This window comes from Diadema antillarum, unplaced genomic scaffold (genome assembly GCF_040938485.1).
Source record: "Diadema antillarum isolate AM-2024a unplaced genomic scaffold, OU_Dant_1.0 scf00000207, whole genome shotgun sequence".
Lineage (NCBI taxonomy): Eukaryota > Metazoa > Echinodermata > Echinoidea > Diadematoida > Diadematidae > Diadema > Diadema antillarum.
In genome coordinates, this window is record NW_027271096.1 from 1,735,126 (window position 1) to 1,747,963 (window position 12,838).

Genomic DNA, 12,838 nt, shown 5'->3' on the forward strand with positions numbered 1-12,838 from the left:
CATTCGTAATATTTTCAATAATTTAACACATGTTGCTCTGAAATCATTTTGCATTTTCCATTTTACATATATGCATGCATTTCTTTATATTTGATGGATAATTTCAAAACATCAGGTTACACTTTGCACACAAGCTTCCACATCAGAATTTTCATGGCAGTTCTGGACACATGCACACACACACACACACACACACACACACACACACACACACACACACACACACAAACAAATTGCAAGTACTAATCTCCGTCTGCCCATGCAGAACTGTCATATCAAACTTCAAGTGTCTCAAAAATATGGCAAAGAATAAGTGGACACTGAGCCAGCATTTCAGGGATGCATTTCACGAATTCCACGATTCTAAAGTTCAATTATGATTGCAATAATGGCAAAAGGTAATTATCTACCAATGATATGAATGTTACTTGTGTCTTTGCTTGTTCATAAAATCAACAGTGCTGGCAAAAGTGAACATATCATCTGTGTCTCTAATTTCATTCAAATTCATTGTATTTTATAAGTGCAAATTCAAAAGCAATGTTTGCCAAAGAGATACCACTAAATGCATTAACAATGAATTCTTACTCGCAAATATTGTAAGTATTTATGGGTCAAAATAGTTACATACAGGGAGACCTATATCTGGTTTACAGGATAGTGTATTCAATTATTTACTGCCATTTAAAACATTTGTAGCTCTGTTGATATTATCTGTTATTTGGTTTAGATATATGTGACTTGTAACTTTTATCTTAGTGCTTTTATTCAGGTTAACAAACCTTGGAGGCAATTTCCCTTTCCCTTTCTTACTTTAAATTGAAAACTAAAATCGTGTGATGTACCAACTCGGTTAAGATAGGATGATTGGAACAGAAATCAGACTGAAACACTGACGATGAAGCAATGTAGTGATGTAGGTAGGTGAGGCTGTCAAAATAAATAAAAATGAAAATAAAGTTAAAAACATGAAGCACATGAGTTTCATTGCTAGGGAGAAAATGTTTTACCTTAATTTTAGATGTTTGACAGAAACACTACATAGGTTGGATTTTATATTTTACAGTGATTACTGATTTCTTTCTGGTTAGATATAAATTTGTCCTGTTTATGCCACAGAATATATACTGTAACATGATTGTTACAAATTCTTAATTACACTCATATTTATCTTTTTAAGTTCACACACTTTTTTTGTCAAAGAACTCTTTTCTTATACCGGTATATATTCAGGATATGCATGTCATGAAAGTGTACTTCCCATAAAGTAAAGAAAAATGACAGCTAATCGCAGAAATAGCACCTAAATCATTCTGATTTTCTCTTGAGCAAGATTACAGTCTACATTTATTGAAACAAAACAAACTAGAGACTGACACAATCAGTCTTGCTCTACTCTCAGTCACTTTTAAAATTGTTCCATCATCATAAATAGCAAATGTAGTCTCATTAGATGGCATAATTCTATACTTCGAAAAAGTTCATTCTAGCAATTTTTCCATTAACCTACTGCACTTAATTCACAGTTGAAGAATTAAATCATTACAAAGAGAAGTTCTTCAAGAGATAGCGATGCCTCATGCATCCTTACAAGACAGGTTATAAAATAAGAATCTACTCCATTTCTGTTCCTTTCTAATATAGTATTTTGACTAAAGACATTCAGTTTTCATTCTGGAAGGCAGAAGAAATGGAACGGTACGTGCTTACGTACGGAACAATAAAAATGACAATTAAGTGGCTAGCTGTTTGCAGACAAATGAGGTTAGTTGAACAGTAAAGCAGGACAGGCATGCAAGTTTTAACAACTGAAGTAACTCTACATTAAACAACACTGCTCATAATTTGTCTTGTTGTTGTTTGTTTGTTGTTGGGTTTTTTTTCTAAGCATTGGAAATGTAAATAACAGAGTAGCATTTAAACTTGCCTAAGAAAGGGACATTAATGCACGATAAACACAACATTAACAAGTGATTAATCCTAAGTAGTCAGCAGAGGCAGATCAGCCTTGCTTGACTTGAGTGCTTACCTTTTTGTTCTTGCCATCTAGAAGATGGGACCCAGGGAATCAAACCACGCCACCAGACTGCTATCCACAATGGCTAGATCCTTGAACTGATCAAAGCTGATTCTGGTATTCACATGCGAGAGACAGTAGAAGATAGAAGGAAGGACAGAAAAAACAACAGAAAAGAAGAAGGAAACGAGAGTGAGGATGTTGTGATAGTATAAGATGTACAATCATGCACATTGCAACTCAGGAAAAATTTACTTTTTAGAATCCCACAGATGCTATCTGGCAATCAATGAATAACAACAGTAATATCAGTGAGAAAACATTTCTTTGATATTATATATATGAAGTATACATTTTTCAGCAAATGCAACATTGCATGAGAATATTCCGTATGTTTCTCTCATGGGTCGTAGAGACCAAGAGAGAACAAGCATTTAGTGAAATGAATTACAATTCAGAAGACAGAGCTCCCCAAACAATGTCTAACCCTTGGATAATACACTAACGACATCTACAATCCATTTCTAGACATGGAAGAAACAGTGTGCAAAATTAATCATTTTTACCAACAAAGGGAGACAATCTCTTTGCTCACTACCATTCGAGAAATAAAACATGCTAATACATTGTAAATCATTCCAAATCATTATTATCAAATAAGGGATCTTGCACAACACATCTCTCCGGCTGACATGATCAATGTTGTTTTTATTGTAATTTTTAAATTGGTGGGGGGGGGGGTAGTGGTGGTGGTGGTGGTTCTGGTGGTTCTGGTTGTGATTGTGGTTGTGGTTGCGGCTGTAGTAATGTTTGTCATTGCGGTTGTGGCTGTAGTGATGTTTGTGGTTGTGGTTAAGGTTGTGGTTAAGGTTGTTGTGGTTGTGGTTGTAGTTGTGGTTGTAGTTGTGGTTGTGATTGTGGCTGCAGTGATGTTTGCCATTGTGGTTTTGGTTGTAGTTGCAGTTGTAGTTGCATTTGTGGCTGTGGCTGTAGTGATGTTTGTGGTTGTTGTGGTTGTGGCTGTGGTTGTTGATGTGGTTGCATCTAGTTGTACCTTTGGTCTGGGCCAATACTGGCCATCTTGAAGACGTTGTCCACCATCTCCTCAATAGCATCCTGTGACATAGCCTCCATAACAGGCCACATGTCTTCCCTGTGGGGGATGGAAATATGAAGACAAGTTGAAGGTATACTGGAAGAAACATCAGGGGGAGATCAACTGGTATACAATGAAGTCTCATTTAAATGTGAGAAACATCCTACTCTGATACAATGTATTTCTATAGAACACTGTTAGTTCAAACCTAAGCGAAGAGAAATGATATAATCAAAATCTGTTTTTCTAAATTCATTGATGAGCATTGTCAACATGGACTCCCAAAAAAACAAACATCCCTTTTTAAAAGGGCAACAAAGCAGTTTTCTACATAGCCATCTCCACACAGCTGTTGGCAAAATACAAGTGATGACTGTTGATCCTTTTTTGAATGGTAAACTTTAATCTCAGCATCGGCACCTGACAATTAGCTGATGAATGATATCACAACAGATATCAAGAAGAAAGTGTTTTGAATATGCACAAAATTCTTTTTTTATTATTTACTTCCCAGCAGCAACGGTTATGATGAATGTAATTCATGGTGTATTAGTTTCAATCTGTTTATGGGCAAAACTGTTATCTTGCAGTAGGAGAAATATATACACAGATTTTTTTTTTTTTTTACTTTATTTCATTAGACCTAATGCCAGCACCAGACTGCCGGTATATGCATCTTTGTAACTAGAAAAATGCATTTCCACCTATGGAAAGCTTACAAGTGAAAGCAGTGACAAATAATCACTTTGCCTTGGATAACCAGGCACCCCTTCCCTTTTTCCCATGAGAAGAAAGCAAACAATATAAAAACAAAAGAAGTGACCATAAGGACTATAAAGAGACATACTTGCTGCCTGGATTAACAGGGAAGGGGATCTTCCCGTTGCTGGTGAGTGGTGCCCCGGTGTCTGACGGGATTGGGGCACTGAAGAGTGAGGAGACTGGACGCCCTTGGTTATCATCGAAATTTGCCATCTATGGAGAGAAAATCCAGTCGGGTGAAGTATGAGAAAACACTCACTACTATGCTTTATAAGACCCAGTAACGTTGGGCTACAGCGAAGTGGGAAAGCTGGTTTTGCTGTGGTATATTCAAGAACCCCTGTAATGAAATGTGTACAGCTTTATCACTAATCTCCATGTAAGTACACGCACCGCAGAAGAATCTTCACTGGAGTTGAATGTTACCAATGTGCATACGCTTCAATGCACATATATGCTGATCAGTGCTATTTGTGGTTTTCAAATGTACCCAGGTAGGTAGCGAATGAATTACCACCACCACCCACCAGTGAATCCCCATGCTTCTGGATCTGTAAATGAATACGACTACTTCGAAAGCATTTCATTGGTTGAGAAAGATGAGGGCATTAAGGCTCCACTAATCCTCTGGGGTTGATGGGGTTGGCGCCCTAATCTTTCTGAACCAATGATTTCAAACACATTGCTGTACGTTTTCACATAGACCAGTTTGAGCACATCTTGTGAGTCACAAAAGGATGTTCTATTGTGCTACTTGCCTGTATCAGCACTCTTAATTTGGAGGTTTTACAGTGGATTAAAAATGAGCTGTACTGTAAACGTCAATATTTTCGCGCAATTAATTTTTCGCGCTGAGCGGCTCGAAAACGTATTCGCGGGTTCTTAAATTCGCGCTCCGCAGCAGGTTACTTTTCTGTAGTACACATTCACTGCTTTCATCCAAAGCCTCTGCTACATAGCTTGCTATGCCAGCGTACGACAAGCGACGTAGCGAGCGGCTCGACTGCGAGTACAAGCACTCAAATACGTAGTACAGCTGTGACTCTAGTACCGTAGTCACGGGGGACTGTAGCATCGATGCGTGCGGTGCACACATGCATGCTACAGTACACAGCAATCTAGGGTATCGTCTCTTCGCACAGTACTAGTAGCGTAAACATGCCTGTACATTGTACTACGTAGCAGTATCATCGATGAAGCGCACACAATTCATCCCGTTCAAAATGTGCGTAGAAAATTGTGAAGATATATTCGCGCGTTTTTGAATTCGCGCTAGCCGAGCGTAGCGCGAAATCCGCGAAAATTAATGTACCGCGAAAATTTCCACGTTTACAGTATTACTTTACTCTTCACTATGAAGGCCATCTCCTCATTTCACATTGGATATCTATTTTTGCAAGAGAGAAATTAAAGTAGATTACATGAAGTATGGAATCAACCATTTAGAACACACCCAATTCTTGAAAGCTTCTCTATAAATCCCAGTGTCCCTAAAAGGGCTTTGTATGTTTGGTTAAGTTTAACTTCAAAGGAGTGCATGGCTGAAAGACAGCATCTCCTTACCATCTCCTCTTCGCAGGCCTTGACGACATCCCTGACCAGCTCAATGGTGACACAGAAGTAGGCCTTGAACATCTGCCTCAGGTTGTCTCGACTGATGCTTCCCACTCCCTCAAGGTCGTAACCCTCAAAGGCATCTGCAGTTGGAAAATAAATATCCAAACAAACAAACACACACACATGATGAAAACACAACACAGTGAATCTCACTTATGTTAAGCTGTTGTTGTTGCTGTTCTCATTGTTGTTCTATCAAAAAAAAAGTTACAGACTAATTGTGGTAGTCATTGTGACACCATTTGCAGTGGCTATTAGCAATCTTTATACAACACCTGATTAGAATGTAGCTATCCGATTGGTCGATTGCCCATTACGTGACGTGCCATTTCTGTGCTAAATTCAAGAATCTGTGAGGACCACATCTGTTGACGTTCAAGGTGTTGTATAAAACAAATAGTGTATGGTCTTTACTCGTGCAATGGAACAAGATTTCGCACTCGGTGAAAGATGAGGCGCACTATTCAACTCGGCTTCGCCTCATTGAATAGAGCGCCTCTATCTTTCACCTTGTGTGAAATCTTGCACCATCGCACTCGTGACCATTCACTATTTGTATACTATTACAATAAGCAAGGTTGAGAGAAGACTATAGGAGAGTAGAACACACTGTGACACTGCTGCTGAGTTTTAATTTGTGTCTGTTTGTCTGGTTTGTTGGTCATGTTGCTTTGAAACTGAGTGAAAGCGTCAATCCATGAATCCATGATTTTTTTATGTCATCTTTCTGCTTTGATTCTTAACTTGATATGTTTCCTTCTTTGACACCTTTAAAAATGAGCCTGTTTGTAATCAAACACACCACAAGTCAGATTGGTGCATTGTACCTGCACATGATACTCACATTTCACTTTCTCCTCAAATGAACCCTTCACAAGAGTTGACAGCCCACAGGCAAACTCAGCAAAATCTATGTAGCCATCACCGTTGGCATCGTAGAACTGAGGTGAACAAAAAGGTTAAATAGGATTAAAAATTATCACATGAAAAAATGATTGAAGGAAGGAAATACTGGTAGATACACATGCATACAAGTAAATACAAACACGTATCATGAATAAAAAAATTACTTAAAAGATGTTTTAAAAAATGACAAGAACTCACAAATACATTAATAGATATGATTTAAAAGAAGTTACACACCATTCTTAAAAACTCTACATAACATTGTTATGTGGCATCTTTCTAGTAATAAAATAAAAAAGAAACAAAACAATGTAAAGATCAAGATGTCCCTAATGCTAACACATAAAAACCATAAAAGCTGTTAACATCAAGTACATGAATGCACTCGAAAAACATACATTGAAAACAAAACAAATAAAGCTCAAATCTTAGATTACTCCACATGGTTCAGAGAAAGAGAACAAACACTACCTTGAACAGTCTCTCTAGCAGTAGGCTCTTCTCAAGCCCCAGCGGACCCAGGCACTGGTCGTAGATCTCTCTGGTGATACCCTGCTCCTTGTTGCACAAGACTCGGTACTGTTCGTGCAAGGCCTCTATTTCGTACTGGTCAACTGCGACAGATATGGAGCAAAAGGGAAGTCATTCTTGAATGCGTACATTGGTTCTTGAAAACTTTGCGACAGAACTCTTTTGGTACCAACTCTTGAACCACTACGATTCTGACCACCAACAACTGATGAAAGTTTTAACATATTCATTTCAAATATTGCTGGGCTGAAACAAAACAAGGGCTGTGTCAAATAAAGCATAGTAAGGGTGAGATGGTGCACCCCTTGGGGTTGTATATGCATTATATTTTGAGTGTGAAATCCATTACATTCTTTACAAACTTCACAGATGTATGTATCTATTCCTTGCATTCTCTTCCACACTTACTGCATCATAGCTCTAGGTGGCTGCACAATAAATACAACAATGCATCACACACTGTTGTTCTTAATGAGCATTCAAGGAAAGCTCAGAGCACACAGGATCAGTACTTACAATGTGATATTGACTTCAATTTGTTGATCTCATCCCACGTCAGACGCTTGATAACTCTCTCTTTGCCTGTCAAATACAAATTGATAATAGATCTTCTTTTTTGTTTTTTAAGTAATGGGGGGGGGGGAACGATATAGGCAAAGTATGGGAAAGTGCATATTGTTCATTTAGAGCTGAACAATATTTCGCTGTAAATTATTGGCTAGAATGTCATTGAGTAATTGCATTGATAACATCCACATTTAACAGAAAATTCATTTAACTTTCTTGTCTATCAAGTGATGAAATGATGGTAAAGTGGATTGAAAATGAGCAGCACATGCCTAATATCCTGGAAAATGCAAATGTGATGTTCACAAATATTGTCATAAGTTCATTTAAAGATTGTAAGCCTTTTGCAAATGTCATAAAATTTTGCATGGTTGAAGAATAATGTCTCCCAAAATCATGTATGATATCTTGCGGTAATGCCCTTCAGAGTTATTAAAAAGGAAATGAAATACAAACCCAATGTTACTCCTTTTGTATCAAGAGTAGCAATTGGAATTTTGAGGGAGTCAGAGTAAATTCACTGGAAATCTATAATATTGTTTTCCCATCATCATGAAGAAGTTTCCAGCTTTATAATTCTGAGGAAAGGTCTGAATTGCCTACCTCTACAGTATACCAGCTTATGAAGGGAATCTCATTTCCAGGGTTGCAAAAGGGACACACAAACTTTAAGCCATCACTGAGCAGCCAGCATGATAGCCATGGAAATCTATAATATTGTTTCCCCGTCCACCACAGAGTAGTTTCCAGTTGTATTATTCTGAGGAAATTACCTACCTCTACAATGTACCAGTTTATGAAAGGAACCTAATTTTCAGGGTTGCAAAATGGACACACAAACTTTAAGCCATCACTGGGAGGGCAGCCAGCATGATAACCACGGCAAGCAAATTCTAATTTGTGGTTGTCCCCACTACCGTATGTTGGGACTAACCTGGGTAGAATGGCTTGAATAGGACCGTCCTTGGGTTTGCAAGAGGAGGAATGGGTATCTTGATCTTGATGAACGTGTGCGTTCTGTTGTGTCGGTCGTGTGGCTCACACCGCTCGCAAATGTCAAAATCGACACAGTTGGCACACTGGAAGGTGACAAGAGATGGCCAAACTACCTCAAAGACTCTCTCACAATGTGATTATCTTCAAAACAAACAGCTGTCATACATTTTCTGTTTCTTCATCATGACTTTACATGAGTTACAAGGCCAAAAAATGAAAATTATCTATTCATAGATCTTCAGGGGAGGGATTTGTGAAAAAAAAAAAACAATCAGCCATAAGTAAGCTATTCAAAAGTTATATTTGGAATTTAATTGGTGTAACCGTAGCTACTTGATCAACCAAAGAAGAACTGACTCATTCCATTAATCGACATGGGGGTTGTTTTCTCTAACAGAAGTTGAGATATGTCATTCATCTTGCGTCTCAATTCATCCTCCACTTGTTACAGAAAAACCTCTGACATATATTTCACTATGCAAGAACCACATGAAATCCAGAGAATGATGAATAATGTAAAGCTCAAACTAGATGATGACAACTATTACAAAAGAAAAATCAGTCTAACTATTGCAGTAAGAGAAATCTGCATTCATCTTTGAAAATATTGTGGCTCGGGTGATATTGATGAGTCAGATTTGAGATGTGCTGAATAAAAATTCCTGGTACATTTTTCAAAATGCATTACAATACCAGCATGCAGCTTTCACATCCTATGAGTAGAAATGAAGTTTCTTGCTCTTCCAGTAACATGGATAATCACACTTTTGGCTTTGTTCAATACCCATCCACTTAAATGAAGTTTCCTTGACACCAGAATATGTCGCTAGTACTCTTGACACCAGAATAGGTTGCTAGTATTGGTCTCTTGCATGTAAACCTCTCAACAGATATGATCACTTTAATATCTAAAACAATCTGGCTGCATCACCTCACATAATTGTACCTTTTAACAGATTTGCAGTGAATATCAGTATTTTCAACCCCCTCCCCATCCCTTACTGTCAAAGAGACCCTTATTCTGAATCACTGTACATACCTTGTATCTGATTCCGCATATCGGGCTTGCCTGGCATCTATTGCATGTGATCCCACGGTGAATGTAGCCCTCTGTTTACATGGAAACACAATTCTCATAACTACATTGAATAAACTGACAATATAATAATTTCTTCTACAGGAGCCATTGTTTGTATCAATCCTCCTACTGCCGTACAATACAAGTAAACAACCCCTTGCGAAATTACTTTTAAACTGTTTGGAGATTTATCTCTGTTGAGCATACTACAACACTGTACCATGATCAATTGTTATTTGACAGATGATGTCACAGACAGAATCTTGGTTTGGAAGTGTTTCAATTTGTTATTTCTGTGGGTGTGTCCAAGCACTCTGAAAAAAAAGAAGATAGAATATATATAGCATATATTTAGATATTCTTATTTGTTTTGTTACAGAATAATGGCATCGAAGATAATTCTTTTACCTTTCTTTGCTTGGTCTTCTGCGATATTGAAGAGGAGATTGAGTAAGCTTTGATTGCTCTCGTGCCGGTCTATCTGATCTCCCGCTTCATTAGACACTCCAGCCCCGCCTCCTCCCCCTCTGGCTTCTCCTCCACCTCCACCCACCTCTCCGACTGCGACTTCGGCCGTGACAGACATATCGGTGACAAGCAGTGCATGCTGCGTGTCACCGAGGCCGACCGAGCGCTGAGTGCTCAGGGCAGTGATGTTTGTCTCAGCCAGGCGGTCTGTCGTGAGGGTGTTGGAAGAGGGGAGGGGCACTGGATGTTGATGCTCTACGTCTCCCTGGACTGCTGCGGAGAGGCAGAGAACATCACACTATCACTGTAAGCCTGTCTATCTTTTCATCTTCTTCACATTCTTCCTCCACTCACTTTCAGATAGTTAATCAAGAAGTCATAGTGCTGAGTGCACAATAGATAATTGGTAATGCTTGCTTCATAGTGCATCTTCATAAGCGGATCCAGAGGGGGGCACCCTGGGTGCATCCCCATTTTTTTTTTTTTTTTGATATAACAAAAGAAATAAAAGATTTTTTTTTTTTTTTTTTTGCTTGTCAGCCGATGAAACCCGGAAGTGACATCAGAAATATTTTTGGCACTCCCCCTTTTCCGAATTCCTCGATCCGCCCCTGATCTTTATTGACACACCAGCTTGCAGCCATTTGTAGCATCCTGTAAATATAGATCTCTCTTCCATTCAAGTTAATCATACTTTCTTTCTTAGAAAACAAGGATGATATACCATGTGAAAATAAAAATGTGAAGAAGACAGAGTTACACCCTTATTATTTAATTTCTCACATCGAGTGATATCATTCTTAAGTTTCTGTTTCTATAGATCTGTAAAGGTCACAAGTTGGCATTACTTCACTTGCCATTGATGACAAACATTATGGAGATGCTGTTGACTGCTTGAGCTTGCAAATTTTGGTGATGTCTGAGATCTTTATACAAGGGAAACGATATCTCACCATGTTGGCCACGTAGTCTCGATGCAAGACTCTGCCTGTGGTGCCAGAGCAGGGCTACAGACGCTGCCGTGACAGCACCAGCTGAAACCCCAACAAGAAAGGTAGACCAGTGTGGCTGATTCGGGCCACTGGCATCATACATGATGTTGAAGATGTTGAAAAAGTCTGTTGCTGGAGAATCCCAAAGATGCTTATTACCTGGAACAAGATGGTCATTCAAAACGTCATAATTTTGATATCAATATAAGGCAAGCCACCCATAATTTGACCATAACGCTGTCCACAATTCGACTACCTGCTACATGTAAAACCTATGCCTTTTGAGTGTGGTCAAATTTTGGCACAGGAGGTCGAACCTAGGACAATTTGCTTTAGTCTGCCTTTAGTTTAATACTAGAAATATCAGATAATTCATCTCCGTGCTGAAAAGCAATTAGAGTAAAACACACCATTTGCGGCAGGCTTTGTTCAGTGTGCCTATTTGCTGCAGGGGGCATTTTATTCATTGATGAAAAGGCCCAATCAGGTGTCACTTCCCAGAACACCTGCAAGTAACTCTTGCTTGTGTTCTAAACTAAGTGGGACTAAGCACACATGATGTTCATTAGCTGTTTATTGATGAATGAAAGTGCCCCTGCCAGAAATAGGCACCCTGCCACAAACTGGAGTTGATTACTCTTATTTGTTTGTTTGTTTTTTAGCATCTCATAAGCAGACTTGCTCAACATTGAAGACAGTGTCAAAGACCTCTGCTAGTTTTGTGCAATGCCAGGAAATGTTTCCATCAAGATACCAGTAATTTATAAAGAGCACAAATTGAGTGAAAAAACCTGGAAACTGGAATCTAATCTCACTTAGTTACAGCTGTATCTCACTCATGCATGGGGGGCCGGGGGCAGCTTACTTGAACATCAAAAGATCATGGCACTGGACTGAACAGCTGTAATTTGTTTGTGCACACAACGCTATCTACAGCTCGACCGATAAATCTGCCTCTTGTTTAGTGGCCTCTTGTTAACGCCACTACACTCTGTCACTGGCACTCGTTGACTCGGTATTGAATACCGACTGTGCGTAACAACATGACAAGAGGCCATCGAACAAGATCATCATGAGAGGCAGATTTATCGATCTAACACAACACTAACGTTAGAATGTTCTTCAGACAGTCAAAAAGAAGTAGATCAACTACAGACAAGTCATGAAGTACCTAATCCAAGCCAAGGCAATTCAATAAAATCACTCTAGACTTTGCTCGGAGGTAGAAGGCTTGAAAGCAGAAATGAAGGAGTGTAAAACAAAGATCTCTGACAACCAGCGTACAGTGGAAGAAAAAATTGATGAACTCAAGAAGGGTATTTCTAGTCACACAAAGGAACCACAAGGTGACCTAGTTGAAGACATGGAGAAACTTGTTGCTGGTAAACTGGATGCTTTTGTGGAAAGAGAGAGAAGGAAAAACAATATCATCATGTATGGCATTCCTGAATCCCAGAGTCAGGATGCCGAAACCAGAAGAAAAGAGGATCTTGACCAAGTGTGTTCCATCCTTCATCAGGATCTCAAGGTGGAATCAGATGTCAATCATGTGAGAACATTGTACCGTCTTGGAAAAAAGTCCGAGTCTGCGAGACCGCTGAAGGTTGTCATGGACAGTGGAGCCACAACAGAGGAAGTTTTTAGGAAAGCCAGGTCTCTCAAGCCAGGATCACTCCAAATTGCCAGAGATCGCACAAAGAGTGAGAGGCAAGAATACCAAAGACTGAGGAACATCCTGAAGGAGAGAACTGACAGGGGCGAGGAAAATCTAGTAATACGCGGCGGAAAAGTGGCTAAGCGGACTTTTC

At 39.1% G+C, this 12,838-nt stretch overlaps 1 protein-coding gene across 1 annotated transcript; it reads right to left on the minus strand.

The window, feature by feature from the left end:
• Positions 1-2,021: 2,021 nt before the first annotated feature.
• On the minus strand, positions 2,022-11,133 carry LOC139724125 (uncharacterized). The gene is made up of 11 exons (XM_071635327.1): positions 10,992-11,133; positions 9,979-10,299; positions 9,532-9,602; positions 8,431-8,575; positions 7,446-7,511; positions 6,870-7,012; positions 6,337-6,433; positions 5,439-5,572; positions 3,961-4,088; positions 3,072-3,170; positions 2,022-2,131 (listed from the first exon to the last, which is right to left on the minus strand). The coding sequence occupies exons 1-11, from the start codon at positions 11,131-11,133 to the stop codon at positions 2,047-2,049; spliced, it is 1,431 nt and encodes a 476-aa protein (XP_071491428.1). The 3' UTR covers positions 2,022-2,046.
• Positions 11,134-12,838: the final 1,705 nt, after the last annotated feature.